Below are 21,810 nucleotides of genomic sequence, written 5' to 3'. Positions count from 1 at the left end.
TAATCATTTAAAATAATTTTTCAAGTGTATTTTAATCTTTTTTATAAATAAAAATAAGTTTTTTTAAAAACATTTTTTTTCTCAAGTCAATCTAAACAGATCTATAATATATTTTACAATTTATATTTTAGTCATGTTTTTGCCCTTTTAAGTTTGGGAGCATAGTCTAACTGACATGAGTTTGTTTAATTGATTTCGAAATTAAAATTTTGATTCTCCTGTCTCATATACATATTTTGATTCATAAATGTAGTCTTTTCTTTTCATTTGAAACGCAACTAACTCGTCAAAGAAAAGGAAATGAATCTTAAAATGGGAGTCTAATCTCGATGAAGATGACAGGTTTCTGTAGGCCGTAGGCTCACAGAATTTTGACATTTTAATTTATGAGGGTGGATAATTAATGCTTGAAAATGATAGCTACCTATAGAAAATAGACTTTTCTCTTCTTTTTTTATTTTTTATTTTTTTAAATATATAGAAAAATAGACCTTGGCCTACATTTATTAACATTGCACGTTGATCCAATAAACAATGATTTTGGTTCTAATTTATATCATAGGAAAAACTAGTTGCACACATTTCAATAAAATAGATGTCATGTGACAAAAAAAATATTTATTTTATTTTATTTTATTTTTATTAGGTTAAAAAAAAGATATAAGATAGACTGTCCTAATTATTGTTTTTATAATATATATATATGTGTGTGTGTGTGATATATTTTTTTTATATAAAAAGAAAATTGAATAATTGGACCTTATATGCTTCACAATTACATGTTATAATTTTTATTTGATATTTTAATTACAATTATTAAATTCTATTGAGTATGCTGTCTTAGCGATAACGAAATCTTCGTCAAAATTTTCTTAAAATAATGAATGAAATCGAAAAAGATTAATGAATTTTAATGGTTAGTATCAGTAAAACTTGAAAAAAAAATTAACATGTAAAAGCTGAAATTAAAAGTTTAAATAAGAGATGGAATTAAAAAGAAGAATATGAAGGAGAAAATCTCTACGATTACTGTTACTATGATTATTGAAATTTGGAGCATAACAAAAGCTCATAGTACAAGTAGTTGAAGTGTCACATTAAAAACAAGTTGAGATGACTTTGACAACATTATATTTTGATTGAGGTGTGTACTATAATATCTTTGAAAGGTAATCAACAACATTGTTTTTTCCCCCTTTTTCTTTTCGATACGAAAGAAAAGAAAGAGAAATCGGGAAATAGTTACCAAAATTACGTTTTTATAAGAGGAAAATAAGAAATGAGAAAGAAAAATATTACCAAATAAAGTTTAGTGGTCTTTTTGGATTCACTTGAAAAAAAAAAGTATTTTTCAAAACCGTCATTTTTATTTAAATATTTTTAATAAAAATTGATTAAAATATACATCAAAATCTATTTTGAATAGTTGTCAAACATTTCAAGTTCTTCCAAATAACTTATTTGTTAAAAGTATTTAAATAAAAAAATGAGTTTTTTGAAAAACATTTTTTTTCTCAGGAAAACGAGACCTAAAATTTTAGGGACTATTTGATAATCAATTGGGGTTTTCTATTTTTCAACGTTAAAAATGTCTTTTTTAAAATGTTAGAAAATTTCAAAAACAAGAAAAGATGTTAAACTATTTACAGAAGTAACAAAAAACAAATAATGATAGACTTCTATTCGTGTTTATTACATAGTATCAATGATAAATTTCTATCAATTTCTATTATTGATAAACAGATATAAATTTCTATCTGCCTCTATCAAAGAAGATTAAAATTTACTATTTCGTGTAAATAATTTTCCTTATTTTTTTATTTTTGAAATTTTTTCCAAAAAAAATTGTTTTACAAACAGATTTTCATTGTTTTTAAAATGTACGCATTTTCTATTATAATGTGGTCCAGTGATTTGGATATTAGCATGGTTCTTAGCATGTCGAAGTTCAAGTCTTATTACAATTTTTTTTTTACCAATATTTATTTTATGTTATTAGAGGAATATTTCTTTATTGTTTTATAATAAAGTGATTTTGGAAAAAATATCTTTTTGGTCCCAAGGTTTTGGTTCTAGTGTCTATTTAATCTTTAAAATATTACACATTTAGTCCTTAAGTTTTTATTTTAGTTTCAATTTAATCCCTAAATTTCAAAATATTACAATTTTACCTTTTACATTTGAGTTTTATTTCAATTTAGTCCTTGAAACTTATACTTTTAACCTTGATTTTTCACTAAGTACTTATTTTCAGTCTTTAGTCTTAATATATGTTAAGAAATTTAAAATAAATAAAATTAATTTTCATTTTTTCATCACTTTTAAAATTAAATTTAAAATTTTACTTTATAATTATTTAAAATTAATTAAGAAATGTCGAAGTCATTGATTGAAAAGGAATAAAATCTAGAAACCTAAAAACCAAATTGAAACAAAACTCAAATCTCAAGGGTAAAATTACACTGTTTTAAAATTTATAGATTAAGTTGAAACCAAACTCAAAACTACTAAATGTAAAACATTTTGAAACAAAGAGATAAAAAAAAAAAAACCAGATCCAAAACCTAAGAACTAAAAATATATATTTTTTCCATGATTTTTCAACTTTCACATGAAATTGAATAGTAACTGATGTAAAAAAAATATTTTAAAAAAACTAATGTCAATAATCTATTTTTTTATTTTACTTTTAAAAAAAATTTACACTGCACAAAATATCTGTTTTTCCTTTTATTTATTTTCCATTTTATAACAACGATTTCCACTTTTTATCTGAAATTTTGATGGTAAATAATCTCTCTCTCTCTCTCTCTCTCTCTCTCTCTTTTCAATCTAGTTCCACATCAATTCTTGTTTCATTTTTTTTTAAAAGAAAATTAACAAAAAAAAAAAAAAATCTTAAAGTTCTTTTAAACAACATTGAAACTTAAAGTTAAGGAAATAGTGTGAATTTATTGGATTTGAATTAATTGTTTTGATTGTTTTCTTTTTCAGCTATAATTGGCTCTTATACAATATAACTATTTTCTTTTATTTCGTAGATTTATTATAATTTTATTGTCTTTTTTTTTACTCATAATTAATCACTACATCTAAAACATCGATATTATTTTATCAATATGAAAATTAAGAAAAACCTAAGATATAATTTTATATTTATTATATGAGGTGGAAAATATTGTAAATATAATCTGGTTTTATTTTTTTATAAAAAAATATTAAACTAAAAAAGTCATCAAAACCTACTTTGGTTTTTTAAAAAACATAAGACAAAAGCACAATTATCAAATACTTTTTTATTTTCAAATCCCAAAAAAACAGATAATAAAAAACAATTATCAAACGTGTTAAAAAAAAAAAAAGCAGCAAAAACTATAACCAAATATATATGATTTTTGTTCTTTAAAAAACAAAAAACAAAAAATCCATATCTATACTTTATTAAAAGGGGCAATATGGAAGAAGTTTTACATTCCCTTTTTGCCCCTATATTTTTAGTAAATTACTACTTTGTACTCCAAGTTCCATCTTTTGTGCATGACTTTTCATTTGGTGTCTATTAAACGATTTAGGACAATAGAGACCCAATCTTATGTCGACAGGACACAATTCATTAGACACAAATAGTTATACATATTGAATCGGTATATCAATTCATATATGAATGTGACTCATTTATAAAAATGTGACTATTTGAGTTTAAGTGTATGTTTATTTTAATCTTTGTAATTAATGCTAATTTTACAACATTTTTTTTTTCTTAGAAAGAGATTCCATTGACCTATATTTCTATCTCTACTATATTAAAAGGGATATGTAGGGAGAATCTTTACATATCCTTTTTACCTTTATATTTTTATTAAATTTCCATATTGTCCTTTATCGTGTGGTCGTGACTTTTCAAATGCAGGTGTCCGTCTAAAAGATAGTGAATGGTGACTTTTCCAATTTTTAGTGTATAAAATAAATTTATATATTTAAAAAATAAAGCCTAATTTGAATAAGTGCAATTGACATTGAGAGGATGCAACTCTTCAAGATAGGATACAATAGATGTCAATTGGATGCATCTGTTCAGGGTGGAGGTGATTACACACATCGAATTGGTGCATTGATTCTTCAAATGTATCTGTGTGACGCACGTGCAAAAGAAAAATGAATTAAATATTTGCATCAACATTCTAAAAAAAAAAATCATGAGATCTAAAGTTGAGAGAAATCAGTTGTAAAAAAGTTTAGAGAAAATACCAAAAAAAAAAAAGATTCAATTGAATGAAAATAGTAATTAATATGGTGAAACAACGCATCTTTTCGTGTGACTTCATGGTAGATATATAAGAACATTAGAATAAAATTAATTGTATTATATAGATTACAATACTGGAATATTAACAAATTAATTCGATAATTTAATTACTATAACAAAATTTCTCTCTTTGTGCTAGATATTTTTTTTTTTTTGAAAAAAAATGATAATATGATAACATACAAATAAAAATTGTTTCATTATCTAACTTTTAACTAAAACAAAATTGTATAATATTTATTTATTATATACTAAAAAATCACTATTTAAAAAATAATTAGAACTATAAGATTTCACATGCATTACACGTGTTTCTTGACTAGTAATTATAAAGTATAGATATTTCAGTATACTTAATCAACATGGATAACAATTAATAAATATAAATGAATTCTCAATATTCACACTAAACCTTTAAAAAACAAAATAATAAACTATAAAATTCATAGATATATGCATTACACGTGAGTTATTACTAGTAAATTTTTAAAAAACAAAAAACTAAGATCTCGTTTGGTAACTATTTAGTTTTTGAAAATTAAGTATATAAATATTCATTCCAACTCTAAATTTCTTGGCTTAGTATCTATGTTTTACCAATATTTTTCAAAATCAAGCAAATTTTTTGAAAATTTAAGACTCTATTTAGTAACTATTTCGGTTTTAATTGTTTTAGTTTTTGAAAATTAAGTCTATTTTCTCCTCATTTCTTATAATGATTTGTATATTTATTAAGTACAGTCGTTGAATTTTTAACCAAATTCCAAATTCCAAAAACAAATATTTAAAAGCTACGACCATAACTATTTTGTTTTTTTGTTTTTGTTCTTAAAAATCAAGCCTAATAACATTATATTCACTTCCAATTTTCTTCCTTTATTATATTTTTTTTACCAATGATTTAAACAACCAAGCCAAATTTTGAGATCTAAAAAAAATAGCTTTCAAAAAGTTGTTTTTGTTTTTGAAAATTGGTCATTCAACAATTGTATTTAAGAAAGATACACATCATTGTGAAAAATTAGATGAAATAGGCTTAATTTTTTTTAAAAAAAAATAAATGGTTACCAAATGAGGCTTGTTTTTTTTAATTTTCAAATTTTGACTTGATTTTTAAGTCATCGGTAAAAGGTATAGAAAGATATTTAGAAGTAGAAATAGTGTTTATAGGCTTAATTTTCAAAAAAAAAAAAAAAAAAAAAAATTAAATGGTTACCAAACGAGGCCTAAATTGTGGTTTTTAAAAACTTGTTTTTGTTTTTTGAATTTGGCTAATAATAACTATTTTACTTAAGAAATATGCAATTCATCATAAAAAATTAAGAAAAAATAAATTTAATTCTAAAAAATAAAAAAATCAAAAATCAAAAACCAAATTGTTGTCAAATAAGATCTAAATAATTATGAAACCGGCCTTAAAAATTGAATTGACTGACCAATTAGTACACCATCAGTGTTCAAATCAAATGAGCATTGTTATTCCCCCTATCTTAACTTCACCTTATAACTTGCTCCATTAGTTCCTCCTTGCAAGAGATTGAGTGATAAAAAATCCAAGTTAAATTAGAAATTTTGGTCCTAAGAATATAACAATTCGGTTAGTATGATTTTAAAGATTAGATTTTAGTTTTTATCGTTTAATAAAATATTCAGAATAAGCCTAGCCTACGATAATTTTTTAAATTATGGAGACTAAATTTGATTTTTTAAAAAGAAATTATAGAAAATAACCAAAGTAATATATTAGAGGAAATAAAAAGGTATTTTTGTAAATACATGGAAGAAGATTTGGCAATGAGGTTGGTAAGATGTGAACGGAAAAGGATAGAGCAACAGCAAAATAATTATTAATTGGATGAAAGCCATAAAGGAAATAATGAAAGTGGAAGAAATTAGAAAACGTTATCCATTTTTGTTGCATGCGATGCGACTGAGTTAATTGAAAGCCCCAAAAGTCAAGATCGTCCAAAAAGAGAAATATATATATATATATATATATATATATCCGTACAAGTAACAAAGCACCGACCGTCAACTGTCAACAACTGACCGAAAAATACAACTTAGCCTTCCCCTAAATTTTACACCTATTCAATTTTCCAACCCCCAAAAAGAAAAACACTTTTCTTTCTCCATCCCTTCACTAATCATTTTTATTTGTCAAAAATTAAACTGTATCAACAAAGGAAAAAAAAAATGCTAAATTACAAATTGGTGTATAAATAATTAGTGCGAAAGTTGATTGGCAAGTGGTTAAGATCACTTTCATCATGTTCAAAATCATTCCGAATCATACTTGTTTAATTTTATATTTTTAAACATAATTTTTATATTATAAATTTTGATTTTTAATGATTAAAAATACTTTTGAAATGATTTTAATTTTTAAAAATAACAAATGTGATTTTAACGTTTTTGAATTGGTTAAAAAAGATGGTGTATTTTGGTGCCCCATTCTAGGCAGTTTTCGTTTTCGAAATATTAAAGATCTTGTTAACATAGCCATGCAGGGGCGGTTTTCTCTATTTTAAGGTTTTTTTTTAGAATAAGTGATATTATTATACAACAACAAAGATGATCCCACAGCCTGAGATCAAGGCATCAAAGCATAAGCAAAGACAGGGCAACAAAACCACAACAATACCAAAAGGATAAGACTAGAACAAAACCAACACATAGACGTAAACTCGCAAACCACTAGGAAACAAGGCAGAGAAACCCCACCAACTAGTGGCTACAGTAAAGCAGAGAACAACGTGAAGGAAAAAACAACCGTACACACACTAGATAAGACCAAGAAGGTCAACCCGCCAAGAAGTAGCACGAGCATGAACCGTAGAGACCATAAGGTGAACCAGAGCAGACACTGACCTCGGTTGACCACCATGTAGCCGCCGATTATGCTCCTGCCAGATGTAATATATGGACGCACACCAGTAAACACGGAACAACTTACTATGCACCCCCTTACTCGGCCCCACACAACACAACCAACTCAACTCTACATCCCAACCAGCCACCCGATGCGTCGAACTCAACTAACGCAACACACTAGACCACACCTCTCTCCCAAACCCACGGTCAAAAAATAAATGATCCCGCGACTCCACACCTTCCCCACACAGAAGATACCCCCTCTCTGACAACACCCCAACTCCTCAACCAATCCCGCGTACCCAACCTATCCTTCACTACTAACCATGCATAGAAGGAGGGATGCGGAATACCACCCCCTGCCCACAAAATACCAGCCCAAGACACCCTAGGACGACGAAGACGAATACTCTCCCAAGCACTAGCGATAGAAAACCGACCACTAGCATCCGGCACCCAAACCCAATAATCCTTTCCTCTCACCCTAGACCCCACTGCCTGGATAAGACCCCATATATCGAGCAGTTCCCAAGACACTGTAGGCCACCTCCAACCTCCCTCACCATCCAAGAACTCCGACAACCGCGCTTCCAAAGTACTCCTTGCATCATGAACCACCGTAGACTCGTATGAATCCAAAATCGCGCCCCCCGATAGTCAAGGATCCCACCAAACAAAACAAGACCGACCATCACCAATGATCAAACGAACCAGATGCTTGAATTTATCTCTACTTCGAAAGATAGCCTTCAAGCACCAAAACCTCCCAACCTCACTCCGAATAGCCCACAACGACCGCCCACACAAAACATACTCCTCCACCCATGCCACCCATAGTGACCCCGATTTAATTAAGAGAAGCCAGAGCAACTTCATAATAACAGCTTGGTTCCAATAGGCCATATGCTTCACACCCAACCCCCCTCTCTCAGTGGCAGGCATACCTCATCCCACGCCACCGTGCACCACCCCGGCTCACCACACTACCCTTCCATAAATAACTACGTAACAGACGATCAACCTCATGAGTTACACACGCAGGCAACGCGAATATGCTACACCAAAAAACCTGAAAGGATTGTAAAATAGACCTAACAAGCTACAACCTCCCAACAAAGGAGAGGGACCTCGCTACCCAGCTTCTAATACGAGCTGTAATCCTCTGTATCAAAGGCGCACAATCCACAACCCTCAACCGACCCGCCAATAAAGGTAAACCCAGATACCTAACAGGCAAAGAACCAAGAGAGACACTCATATAAACGGCTAATTCCTCTCCCTCCCCAACCTCCACACCCGCAACAAACATGGAACTCTTCCCAACATTTGCAACTAACCCAGACAACTCTACAAACTCTGACAATACCTGCCTCAAAAAATCCAAAGAATCTTTCTCAGCCGCACAGAAAATCATCAAATCGTCTGCAAAAGCCAAATGAGTTATGCCCACGCGTTCACACCGATCATGGAACCTAAACCACACAGGAGGTTTATTCAACAACCTAGACAAAACCTCCATCACCATCACAAACAAAAAGGGAGATAACAGGTCCCCCTGCCTCAACCTCTTCCTACCAGGAAAAAACCCTTCAAGGGAACCATTAATTATCACAGAGAACTTAGGCGAAGTAACACAAGCCCTCACCCAACTAACAAACTGAAGGGGCGTACCTATTGCCAATAACACCCCAAATAGAAAATCCCAATTCACCGAATCGTAAGCCTTCTAAAGGTCTACCTTTAGCACACAACGCGACTTCCCTTTGCCCTCCTTATAGCTCCCCACGAGCTCCTGACACAATAAAATGTTATCGAAAATTGACCTACCCGGAACAAATGCAAACTGATTACCACTGATGAAATCAGGCAACCACAACCACAATCTCTAAGCTAAGATCCTTGAGTTACACTTATACACAACATTGCAACATGAAATAGGACGAAACACCTCCATACATTCAGCTCCCTGCCTCTTAGGGATGAGAGTAATAACAGTAGAATTAACTCCACCAGGCAGGTAACATGTCTAAAAAAAATTCAGAACAACGTCATAGAAATCATCCCCAACAACACTTCAAGCAACTCTGTAAAAATCCACCGAAAACCCATCAGGCCCAGGAGCATTCTCAGATTTCATAAAAAATAAAGCCTTTTGAATCTCCTCCCGACTCACTTGTCGACCAAGTGCCTCCACCCCCTCCTCGGGCTAGCTGAACTGCATAATATCCCCAATTCGAGCAGTAAGATCCCCATACCCCACATGTTGGGCCCCTAAGCAACCCCGAAAGAATTCTACCGCCACCTCTGCCACCCTGTCATGCTCCGTCTGGCGAGTCCCTCTAGCATCCACGACTGTAAATAAACCACTGCAGCTACGACAAGAACGAATACAACGATGAAAAAAAGCTGTGTTCATATCATCTAACTCTAGCCACCTGACCCTAGCTTTCTGTCGGAGCGACGCCTTCTCCAATTTTGCCACTGACCAAAAAACCTCCGTGGCCCGAGCCGCCTCCGCACACACCGACTCTGAATCAGGAATCCTTTCTACCGTAGCCTGAGCAACCTCCATAACCTGCCTAGCCGCCCACACCTCATTAGCTAACACAGAGATACGCCTACCAAACGATGCACGAAAAAACCGCTTCACTGCCTTTAAATTTCGCACAAAACTAACCATAGGAGACACATGCTCAGACCTTCTCCACACTGACTTGATAGTGTCAAGAAAACCCTATGCCTCTACCCAATGAGAAAAATAACGAAACGTAGGAGGTGGCCTACTCCTCGTCTCCCCTGTAGAAACCAGAAGAGGGCCATGATCAGAAATCCCCCACTGACCAACTCTAACCTCCGAATATGGAAAAGCTACCTTCCACGCCTCATTTGACAAGCATCGATCCAAGCGGCGGAAGATACCATATCTCTATTTTAAGTTTGATATTAAGTGGTTGGTTTGTCTTTAATGAAATGTCATTAAAAGAAAATGTGTTAAATAGGTTTTCAAATTAAAAAAAACTTTAATGAGTTCACAAACTTTAAATTTTGTGTTTAATGTATCAATGGACTTCAAAAGATGTCTACCAAATCTATAAACTTTCGTTTTCATTTTCGTTTCTAATTGTTATTGCAGTGTGATTGGCTAATATTATCACATGACTACAGTGTGGTTGGTTGATTTTATTATAGGCAAAACTCAAGCAACATGTTGTGCAACATGTCAAAGACATTATTAATATTATTACATGTCTGGCAGCAGATTCGACAGAATATCTTTTCCTTATTTGTCTGCGTTGATTTGCAGATTTTCGTGGCTGCTTTCCTTATTCTCCTGCACATAATATTTATTCACTTCTAAAAAATATTTTCAAAGTTAGCTTTATATATATGATGATCTTTTCATTTTTAGGGTTAGCCGCCTTATTAGTAAAGTGTGTATTGGGAGTTTTGAGTTTAGAGTTTGTCTAAGCCTTAACCTCTATGCATTATTATTGAAAATCCTTGTATTTTTCTTTGAGATTTTGGTTTAGCAGCCATTATAGAACTTGGGAGGAATTTGATTTGATATTGTATTTAGGGGGAGCCTAAGTACGTTGAAGATAATGAAAACTCATATTTAGGGGGAGCCTAAATTTGATGAATGTGAGAGGATCTGGAACCAAAGTACATTGAAGATAATAACAACTCATATTTAGGGGGAAACTAAATTTGATGAATGTGAGGGAATCTCACTCTTAAGGGGAACCTAAATATGTCGTATTGAGGGGATCTCATACAAAACATGGAGAAGCATTTTTGTGGAAGTGATGGGAGCTCAAACTTAGGGGAAGTCAAAATTGAAAGGTAGTTGTACATGAGTCACTGAAGAGGGAGTCTATCAGATAAGTACTTTCGTTGTAATTGCTAAACTCTTTATATAGTGAAGTTTCAGCCCACCAGGCATACAACCCTCCAGACATAGGTGAATTTTCACCGAACTGGATTATCAATCTCTGTGTCTTTACATTTCTGTTTGCTTTCGTGTTGTCCACTTGTCATATATATTGTCTGTAACATCGTGCTTGACATTGTATCCTGTGTTAGATCCACCATATTTTTTTTAATTAGTATCAGAGCAGGTTGATTGCTAGTTCATTGAGTATTCAATGGAGTCTATCAGGGAAGGTGGATCAACTACTTGTCCTCTTGTTTTAGATGGAACAAATTACTCATACTGGAAAGCTCGAATGATTGCTTATCTCAAATTAATTCATAGTAAGTCGTGGAAGGCTATTGTTATTGGTTGGTCTCCTCCTCAGGTTGTTGATAAGAATGGAGTAGTCAGTTCAAAACCTAAAAAAGATTGGATAGAGGCTGAAGGTAAAGTATCGTTAGGAATTCATGTGCTCTGAATGCTATTTTCAACAAAACTGACAATAACATTTTTCAATACATGTGTTTCTGCTAACGAAGTGTGGGAGATCATTGACATGACACATTAAAGCATCTCTAAAGTGAAGTTGTCTCATTTGTAGATTTTAACTTCAAAATTTGAATCTCTTAAGATGTTGGAAGATGGAAGTATTGTCGAGTTCAATGCTCGCATCTTGGATATTGCAAATGAATCTTTTGCTCTTTGTGAAAAAATGTCTAAAGAAAAACTTGTTCGAAATATTCTATGTTCACTACCAAAAAGATTTGATATGAAAATTATAGCTATCGAAGAGGTCTATGATATTGCTACCATGAAGAGGGATGAGTTGTTTGGATCTTTGCGAACCTTTGAATTATTTTTTTTGCAGTCTATTTCTAATGAAGATCAAACTTGAAATAAGGCAAAGATACAGAAAAAAAAATCTTGCTGATACTATGTCTCTGTTAACTAAACAATTTAGCAAAGTTATAAAACACTTGGGTAGGGAGGCCGAGAACCTTCATACTTCACATGTCAAAGATAACAGTAGTAATAGCAACTTTATTATGCACGAAAATTTTAAACCATCTGGAAGAAAAAGAGAAAGTGAATGTGGTTTAAGCAATGCTCAGGGCAACAAAGATCGAAACTTCAGGTATAGAGAATGCGAAGGATTTGACCACTTCCAAGCTAAGTGTCCAAATTATCTGAGAAGACAGAATAAAGGATATTCAGTGACTTTGTCAGATAATGAATCCGATTCATGTAGTGAATCTGATAAGGAAATTCGTGTCTTGACTGTTTGTGCTGCATCTAACAATATTAAAAAGCCTGGGATATCTAATAAATTTTTGAGTAAAGACTCATGGGTATCCAATCATGCTTCAATCCAGATTGATAATTTATCACTAGAAGAAGTCCTTGAAAAGTGGGAGGAAGACTTACAAGTTTTGGAGTTGCAAAAGGAACGGATAAAAAAAAATAATTGAAGATAATCACGTTTGTTAAGCACCATTTTTTAGCTAAAGAAAGAATTGAGGGCATCAAAAGTTGAACTTGAATTTGTTGTGTTGTATGTCCTAAAACTTGCAGTATGTAATCTTTAAACATATTCTATTTGCAATAAAGTTGATATTGAGGTTTATTCAATAAAGTTGTAATTGAACATGTAAATTGCACTCGTAAATAATCTAAATCTAATAAACTAACGAACCCCTAGCTATAGCATGAATGCTTAAATTTTATGTAGAGATATAAAAGTGGATCAAGTTTGAGTATATAGCCAAAATAATCTATAAGTATAAGGATAGGGTTAGGTACCTTATCCTGGAAACACTATGGATGTGGCCCACTTTGTATATGATAAAAATTATGTAATCCCGAAATCGTTCATGTAGAGACATGGGAATGGGAACATCCTATGCAAAAGATGTTTGCAAGACTAGACCACGAAATAGTCACTTTTCTTTATAATACCGTTTATTGTTAAAATCGACTATTTCAGTTCGATGACCAAGGTAAGTCGATCTCACCCCTGAGGTAACTATGAGCTCTTGTTTATTTTGGATTATCCTTTACTCTGCATAGGTGAGAGTGGCTTATCATTGCTACCCGGTAAGCCTCCGCTTTAGGGGTAAGACCAAGTAGATAGCTGAGGACATAGTCCTGCAAGATGGAATTCGCTTTTACTCGACATCAGGGATACTAGATAGGTTGTTCCCTTAAGTACTGACTCCTAGCCTTGAACAAGGGCCCCCCACCCTTTTTATGTCTCAGATGGACTCGGTTTATTGGTAGGATCGTAAATCAATTGTTCTTTAGTGGATTAGTGGAGATTTAAGGAGTAAGATGTATTACAGGGGTAATGTTGGGTTGTATGTCCTAAAACTCACAGTTTGTAAAATTAAACATATTTTATTTACAATAAAGAAGTTATTGAGGTTTATTCAAGAAAACTGTTATTGAACGTGTAAATAGCACTTGTAAAAAACTAAATCCAATAAACTAAGATTCATGGCTATCTATGAGTAGTTGTACTTTATGTGGAGATATAAGAGTGGATCAAGTTCGAGTAGATAGCCAAAACGGTCTATAGTATATGGATAAGGTTGGATACCTTATTCTGGAAACATTATCAGATGCGACCCACTTTGTTTTTAGTACAAACGATGTGATCTTGAATCATTCATGTGGAGATATGCGAGTGGAGGCATCCTATGTAAAGAGTTTGTATAAGATCGAACCGAGAAATAAGTCACTCTTAATTTATAACGTTGTTTACTGTTTAAGACTAACTATTTCAAAACAAAGACATAGGTAACTTGACCTTAACCCTGAGTTAACTATGAGCTCGTGTTTATTCGGGATTATCCTCAGATTTGTATGAGTGAAGGTTGACTCAATAGTGCTGTGTTGGGTGGAAAATTAGGGATGGGGTTGCGCACGCAATCATGCGTTAGACATGGCTTAAACTATGCATTTACGTCCATGCGTCAGAGGTTATGCTTTTGGAATGAAAATGCGTTAATCTAGTATGCAATGACCACGCGTTCCTATCACAAGTTTTCTTTCCTTCTCGTCAAGTATAACGAAAATGCAAGTTTCTCGGATAATCCGAGGTCGAACACAGGGACTTGTCATTCAATAATGCTTGTGAAGCAATGCGTTTGAGGCGATGAATAAAAATAAAAAAGAAGAAGTTTAATGGATATACATACTACTCCTACTCTTAACTAAACGGATAGAGCAATAGGAGACTTGTGATGAGAATTGGTAGATACACAACAACCGTAATGCATAGTAGTGTTTATTATCTTAAATCGCTCGAGTAATCCTAGCTCGTCACACTAACGCATCGCACACCTCTCGGTGGTTAGTCGCATGACTATATCTCTATAGTGCATAGTCGCGTCGAGCATAAGATTGTGCCTACCTCTAGGACAATGCATACTTTACTTTAGTGCGTTCCATCTCTTACCTTTTCAAGCAGTTAGACGCAACTAATTAACTTATAGACAAGCATTGCAACAACTCATAGAAAAAAGTTGCTATAGCCTTTCACAAAGTAAAGAGGATTAACTTACTATACTCACACAACACACACCTCTCGGTGGGTTGCTACAAGCGTCCTATCTCTAGGCTACATGATTAAGTATGCGGTCGCCTTTGATAAATAAATGATGAAGGTAAATGATGATAAAGATAAAGATGATGAAGAAGATGACATTGAAGGAATCAAGAGATGCATTGATTACAACATGTCTTAATATCTTAATCTAAAATGTAATACAATATAGAGATTAGAAGAGAAATGAAGGACTCTACGTCAAGGATGTCGGTGGTGCCATGGATGAATGATGGAGATGTCTCTCTTGAGCTGTATCTCCGGTGAAAGCTCCGGTCGTCACTCGGTCTGGTTTGTGAAGGTGAAGAATTCTCATTGAAAATCTTGCTCAAGCTCTCATCTGTGATCGCAAACCTCTGCCTTCGGATGTTTTGAAATGAAGGTCTAAGGGGCTATTTATAGAATTTAAACATTAACGGTTATCATGATTGCGTTATGGCTCACTGCTGCTTTTTTCGCGGTATGGGTATTGTCACATCGTCTTATGTTGTTGATACTCCCAAGGTATGCGTCCGAGTTTAATTCAGCTGAAGTTATCAATGCGTTCTACCCATCTTGCGATTTTTTATTATGGCTATCACTCCGTGGCCGCAGTCTCCTAGTGATTACCGCATTCGCTTGATCACCACAACTTCCATTCGATGGACACATGAGATCACCACATGCATTCGTCTATGCAATAGCTCAGTTTTCAGCGCATGTGTTTGTCTTTGCGTTCGCCTGGCTTCAGTGCATGCGTTTGATTACGAGTGCTTATTTCCAACGTATGCATTTGATTCTTGTGATAGCTACCACTTTGGCACAGTGTAACGCATAATATTAGGTCAGTGAGGATTTAGGTGCTAATCGACGCAAAAGTCAATTTTTAAAAAATTCTAAGTATTGTCACCGCGTTTTCTACTTGTTAGCCCTCATAATTCTAAATAAGAGGTTCATAATAACTGGCATTTATGCCAGTTATCACACCCCTAAACTTAGAATCATGCTTGTCCTCAAGCATGCGTCATACTTAAGAAATTGTTACCTCACCTTCCGTTGTTCCTTTGCGATGACCAGCCTCTCAGAATATAATTAACTCGTACCTCTAACCATGGCCGCAATGCTCTCCTCTACTTCAGCTACTTCTTCAGAAAGATCTTTTCTATGTTAAATTTGGCAAGCCTTCGCTCAAAAAAACTTTTAGTCATTCTCTGCAACCTTGCGTTCGGCTCTTGAAAATGCGTTCGTTCAAAACAATTCAAGAATATGCGATTACTTATTCGAATGCGGCATTGAACCTGGTTACGCTCTTCGTTTTGGCTTACCCCCACGTGTGTCATGCAGGCATCCAACTTCGGTTGCGTTCCATTTTCAACTCAACTCATGTCTTGCTTAAGTTGGCTTGCACCACTGTAACACGTTCGGTATGTATGATATTAAATGCTCACAATGATGCGATACTACTACTATTTATGCGTTAATTAGGGATTGCTCAGGTAGTATGCCTTGCGTTGTCACAAGTTTTCTTACGATGAAACCAAGTGTAATTCCACCGTAAGTTTCTCGGTGTGATCCAAGGTCGAACACGGGGAAGTGGTGCCGGTTATTGCGGTATGTTCATGGTATATGCGACCAGGTTTTTAATTCTTTATAAAAGGTGTGTACAGTATGTAAATTGCAGTAAAATAAAGGAAAGTGGTAAAGATGCGATAAGACATAAAAATACAATAAACCTAAGCTAGATGTTACAAGATATAGGCTTTACGTGCAAGATACTAGGATTAAGGTTGACTGTGAAGATTGTGCAAAGACGTGGGATGCGACGAAAAGTCTTGTGAACAGATTAGAAAGAGAAAGATAAGTATTACAAACAAAGTAAGTTCTTAATTGAATTGATATTACAAATAAGTTCTTAATGGAATTGATAGTACAAATACTGTTCCGCTCTTTTCTTGGCGACCTCTCAGTGATCAGCCACATTTCCTACATGTGTATTGTGAAATAGAGTCTAATGTAATGAACTCAAGGTTGCTTCCATGTCTGGAAGTACTACTCGCTTTAGTTAACGCATTCTTCTGACCTTTTCTCGATAGATAAGAATGACATCTTCACTTCTGCTCTCACAGGTGAAGATGCCGTCTAGTATGCTTTAGCTAAACGTATTTTAGAACTTTAATACATATTAAGTTCTTGGTGATTAATATTGCTCATCAAGGGAATAAGAAAACATCATGAAGAAAGTGACTAATGGGTGAACGGAAATAGACAAAAAATGGTAAATGAAATCTATCGAAACATTTAATATTTCTACTAAGTGTTTGATACATGATATGTGAATGAAGAGATAAAGAAAATATGGAATACAATGAAAGAGAGATAGAACAGATACAATCCGGTGCCAATGTCTTGGCATAGATTCGATGGAGATCTGCTCGCCGGATCGGATGGTTTCGATGGCAGGAAGAGCTTCCCTCTCAGGCTTGCTCTAACGGTTGCATGGGTCTCTGCACAGAGCTTTGATCGGGTGTATGACAGGTCAAATCTGAGATTTACCTTTCGGCCTTATCTTGTTCTCTTCTCAGATTTCTTCTTTTCAGCACCCAGCTCAACCTTTTCTCTCTAAAAGCTTACAGCACTTAGCCCAGTATCTAATAGCATACTTTTCTATAAAATCACTGGGGTATTTATAGGAGTAGATCATTTGACTCCGGTCTTGTGGTCCCCACGTGATGGTTATGGTAATTTCGCAGATGGATGGATATTATTCCTTCTGTTATGCCATCAGACCATCAATTCTACACAACTGTTAGTTGTACACGTGTCTCAATCCTCCGCTCTCGTGTTGCTCAGTTGCATCTTTCGATCATGGGTTCGCATGTGGTGTTTGTTTTTATTACTGAAGCGTAGCTCTGGACCGACTATCACATTGCGTCGTTACTTCGGTAGTTGTCTCTTCATGGTTGATCGACGGGCGCAATGTGACAGATATATGTTGATTAGTTTCTCATGAGCCTTGAGCGCAAGCGATGACTTGGTCTCCTGCAAAACAGAGTAAAGTTTGGCTTGTCCTCCATCTTTTTGGCTTTAGTAGGTGTAATTGCAAACATTTATAATTATTGTCATACTAGGTTAATTTTCATACAATTGACGCATAATTACTAACTTTTGGCCGCAATATCTATATAAGGTGGCATAAATAACTTGTATTTCTTCAAGTTATCACACCCCCAAATTTAGATATATGCTTGTCCTCAAGCATATCTTCTACTAAGGCAATCATGCTCCATTCCTATCCTATATTTCTGCAATGATTTGTTGCTCCGAATGTTACACTTAGGCACATTACCTGACATTGCACTTTCCTTCTATCCTTGCTAATTCTTAGCAAGCCTTACTTTATTCTTCTATGTAACAAAATTCTTCTCAAAGAAACTTTTCGAGTTTTCAAAATAGAAAGTTTATCTCTTCTTTATCAAAACAACTTGATGTATCTATATGTAGTGAACAACACTTTGCGTCATTTATTCACTTAGAGACAGTTGGTCATGGTTACACTCTTCGTTTTGGCTTGTCCCTACGGGTGTCATGCGAACATCCAACTACGGTAGTGTGCCAGTTCTAACTTTAACTCATGATAATCAGAGGAGTTGTCCCTTGCATTCTTTCTTTTTACCTTTTTGGTTTATACAATGTCGTTCTTGGAAACCCACCTTCGTTTTGCCTTGCTCCTACGGGTGTCATATGAATATCCAACTACGAGCAGGCTTCTTTCACAACTAAACTCTTATCAGGTTGGGAACAATTTTAAAATTTTCCGTTGCGCTGACATTGGAGTTTTGCAATTTTTTTTAAAAAAATGAAAATGGACGCATTTTTTGAAATACTGCATACTTCTGATTTCATATGCTCAAACCTTCCCCAACCCCAAATTTAAAGATGAGCAAGATCCTCATTGCGTTGTTTGGATAGATTAGACAAACACTTAGAAGAAAATTTCAAAAAGAAGGTTTGAGTAGGACTTTGAAAGATAAAAGGTAAAGTACTGCTAAACTAAGAGTTAACTAAGTGTTAGTCAAAATTTACTAAGCATGGAAAATGTTTCTAAGTGTAACATATAATACAGCATAACAATGCAATGAAGATCATAAAAATACAAGAGTACAAATATAGCAAAGATTAACAAAGGAAGATAAAGAAAGAGGCACAGACAAAGAGTAGAGTGAATTATGTACTTTGATTGTATTGACTATTAACAAAGTATGCGAATATATTACAAATGATCGAATTACAAGAATTTTTCTATTGCCTGTATAGGAGTCAAAGACTTCGGTTAACTTACAATTTGCATCGGAAGGGTGCATGAGGACGGGTACACACATACATCCCTGCAGCACACCCCTTAATTAAATACATTTCTGGTGGATACCTCAACATAGTGCATTTAACTAAGACCAGGCAAAGGACGCATATGTGCGCAATACACCCTTCATCGCAATGTATTTGGGTGTATTAGATGCATATCTCCTCTTCTTTCTATTTACTACACCCAACCTCTCGTTATATACCAGTTTATTTTCCTCTCTTCTTAACGCAAGTTGAAAAGGTCTTGTGGTGATTTATCGAACATTCACAAAGTCATATGCCCACGCTACTACATTTAACGTATGTAAACATATGAAACTTCTAGAAAAATAAGGCCTAATCCTATTAAATAGTGATCATAAAATGAAACAAACGGTAAAAGAAAGCCATAAAGAATGCAAGTAAATATAGATGGGAAGGCCGACTGAAAGAAGTTCATAGAATTACCGCAATCGCTTTCCCTGCAAGCATTTTAATCCTACTTGCCCAAATCAATGGTGTCCATGCGACGATCGAATTTGCCCCCATAATAGGGTTTGATCCGCTGACCATTGACTTTGAATGTGCTGCTCCCATCCAACGTTGTTAATTCCACTGCGCCGTGGGGAAAGATTGTCCTGATCCGAAATGGCCCAGGCCAGCGAGACTTCAAATTTCCAGGGAATAGTCGTAGACGCGCGTTGAATAGCAATACCTACTGACCTTCGATGAATGTCCGGTTATTTATGCGGTCATCATGCCATTTCTTCATTTTCTCCTTATATATCTTGGCATTTTCATAGGCATCCCTTCACCATTCGACCAATTGATTCAATTGTAACTTCTAGACTTTCCCTACACTTGCTAAATCGAACTTCAGCTTCTTGCATGCCCACATTGCCTTCTGTTCCAACTCAAGCGATAGATGACAAGCTTTTCCAAAGACCAGGGCGTACGAAGACATGCCAATTGGTGTTTTGTAGGCAGTCCTATAAGCCCATAGTGCCTCGTCAAGCTTGGGTGACCAATCTCTTCTGGCAGTATTAACCACCTTCTCCAAGATCGTTTTGATCTCTCTGTTAGAGATCTCTGCCTACCCATTTGTGGGTGATAAGCAATTTCCACTCGATGGCTGACGTTGAATTTAGTCAACAGGTTAGAAATTATGCGATTGATGAGTGAGAGCCCTCATCGCTGATTAAGGCACGTGGCGTTCCATAGTGCGCAAAAATATTCTTCTGCAAAAACTTCTCCACAGTGGTTGCGTCATTCTTGGCACATGCGATGTCCTCAACCCATTTTGATACATAATCAACCGCAACCAAAATATATTGATGACCTTCGGATGGTGCGAACGGGCCCGAAGTCAATTCCCCATACATCAAATACTTCAACTTCTAAGATTGACGTCAATGGCATTTCATTTCCTTTAGACATATTCCCTGTCCTTTGCACCTATCGCATTGCACAACATAGGCATGGGCATCCTTGAACAGAGTTGGCCAAAAGCAGCAGCACTGTAAGCTTTTGTGGGGACTCATGATAGAGTTCTAAAATGCTCTTGGTTTTGTGCTTAGGAACGAACTGACATATTATATGATCAGGTCCTTGTCGATATAGGAATGGATCGTCCCAGAAATAAAATTTTGCGTCATGTCTTAGCTTCTTCTTCTGCTGGTAGGTATAATCATCCGGTAGTTGACCGTAAACTATAAAGTTTACTATGTCCGTATACCAGGGAATATTAATGCCTACTGCCATCAGCAGCTCATCGAGGAATCTTTCCTCAATATCTTATTCTATCCCTTGAACCTCGCAATTTTCCAGTCTTGACAAATGATCTGCAACTCGATTCTCGGTGCCCTTCCTATCTTTAATTTCTAGGTCAAATTCTTGCAGGAGCAATACCCACCGTATCAATCTTGGTTTTGCATCCTTCTTCGTCATTAGATATTTAATCGCAGAGTGATTTGTATACACCACCACATTTATTCCGATCAGGTACTGTCGAAACTTCTCCAGTGTAAATACCACTGCAAGCATTTCTTTCTCTGTGGTCGTATAGTTCTCTTGTGCGTCGTTCAATGTTTTGCTCGCATAATAAATGGGATGCAAAACCTTTTCCCGGCGTTGACTCAAAACTGCGCCCACAGTATATCCGCTAGCGTCATACATCAATGCAAAGGGTTGCGTCCAATCTGGCGCAACCAAAATCGGAGCGAAGATAAGTGCATCTTTTAATGTGTTAAATGCTTTAGTGCAGGCATTATCCAAATTGTACTCACGGTCAACTTAGAGAAGTGCACTAAGGGGTCTTGCGATCTGAGAGAAATTGCGAATAAATCTTCTATAAAATCCCGCATGACCTAGAAAGCTCCTTAGTGTTTTTACAATCATCGATTGGGGTAATTTGGAAATTGCGTCGATTTTTGCTTGATCAACTTCCAATCCTGCCTTGGAGTTTAATGACCTAGAACTATTCCTTCCTCCACCATGAAGTGGCGTTTTTCCCAATTCAGTACAAGATTTGTTTCCACGCATCTCTTCAAGACTTTCTCAAGGTTGGTCAAATAGGGGTCATAGTTACTGCCGAAAACTGAGAAATCATCAATGAAAACCTCGACTGACTCCTCCAAGTAATCCAAAAATATTGCCATCGTGCATCGTTGAAAAGAGCCTGGTGCATTACAGAGTCCAAATGTCATGCGCTGGAACGTCAACGTACCAAATGGGCACGTGAAGTTTGTCTGGTCCTGATCCTCCCATGCAATTGCTATTTGGTTATACCCGAAT

General features: G+C 34.9%; 1 protein-coding gene across 1 annotated transcript; it reads right to left on the bottom strand.

Annotated features, from left to right (window-relative positions):
• Positions 1–7,089: 7,089 nt before the first annotated feature.
• LOC150036441 (uncharacterized) lies at positions 7,090–9,317 on the bottom strand. The gene is made up of 7 exons (XM_090313127.1): positions 9,264–9,317; positions 9,137–9,206; positions 8,746–8,851; positions 8,287–8,652; positions 8,125–8,181; positions 7,439–7,781; positions 7,090–7,212 (listed from the first exon to the last, which is right to left on the bottom strand). The coding sequence occupies exons 1-7, from the start codon at positions 9,315–9,317 to the stop codon at positions 7,090–7,092; spliced, it is 1,119 nt and encodes a 372-aa protein (XP_090169253.1).
• Between the last annotated feature and the right edge of the window lie 12,493 nt (positions 9,318–21,810).

The sequence above is a fragment of the Benincasa hispida genome, chromosome 4, assembly GCF_027475165.1.
Source record: "Benincasa hispida cultivar pf3 chromosome 4, pf3_genome.v1.1, whole genome shotgun sequence".
NCBI lineage: Eukaryota > Viridiplantae > Streptophyta > Magnoliopsida > Cucurbitales > Cucurbitaceae > Benincasa > Benincasa hispida.
Note: the sequence above shows the minus strand (reverse complement) of the source record. Positions and strands in the feature narration are given on the sequence as shown.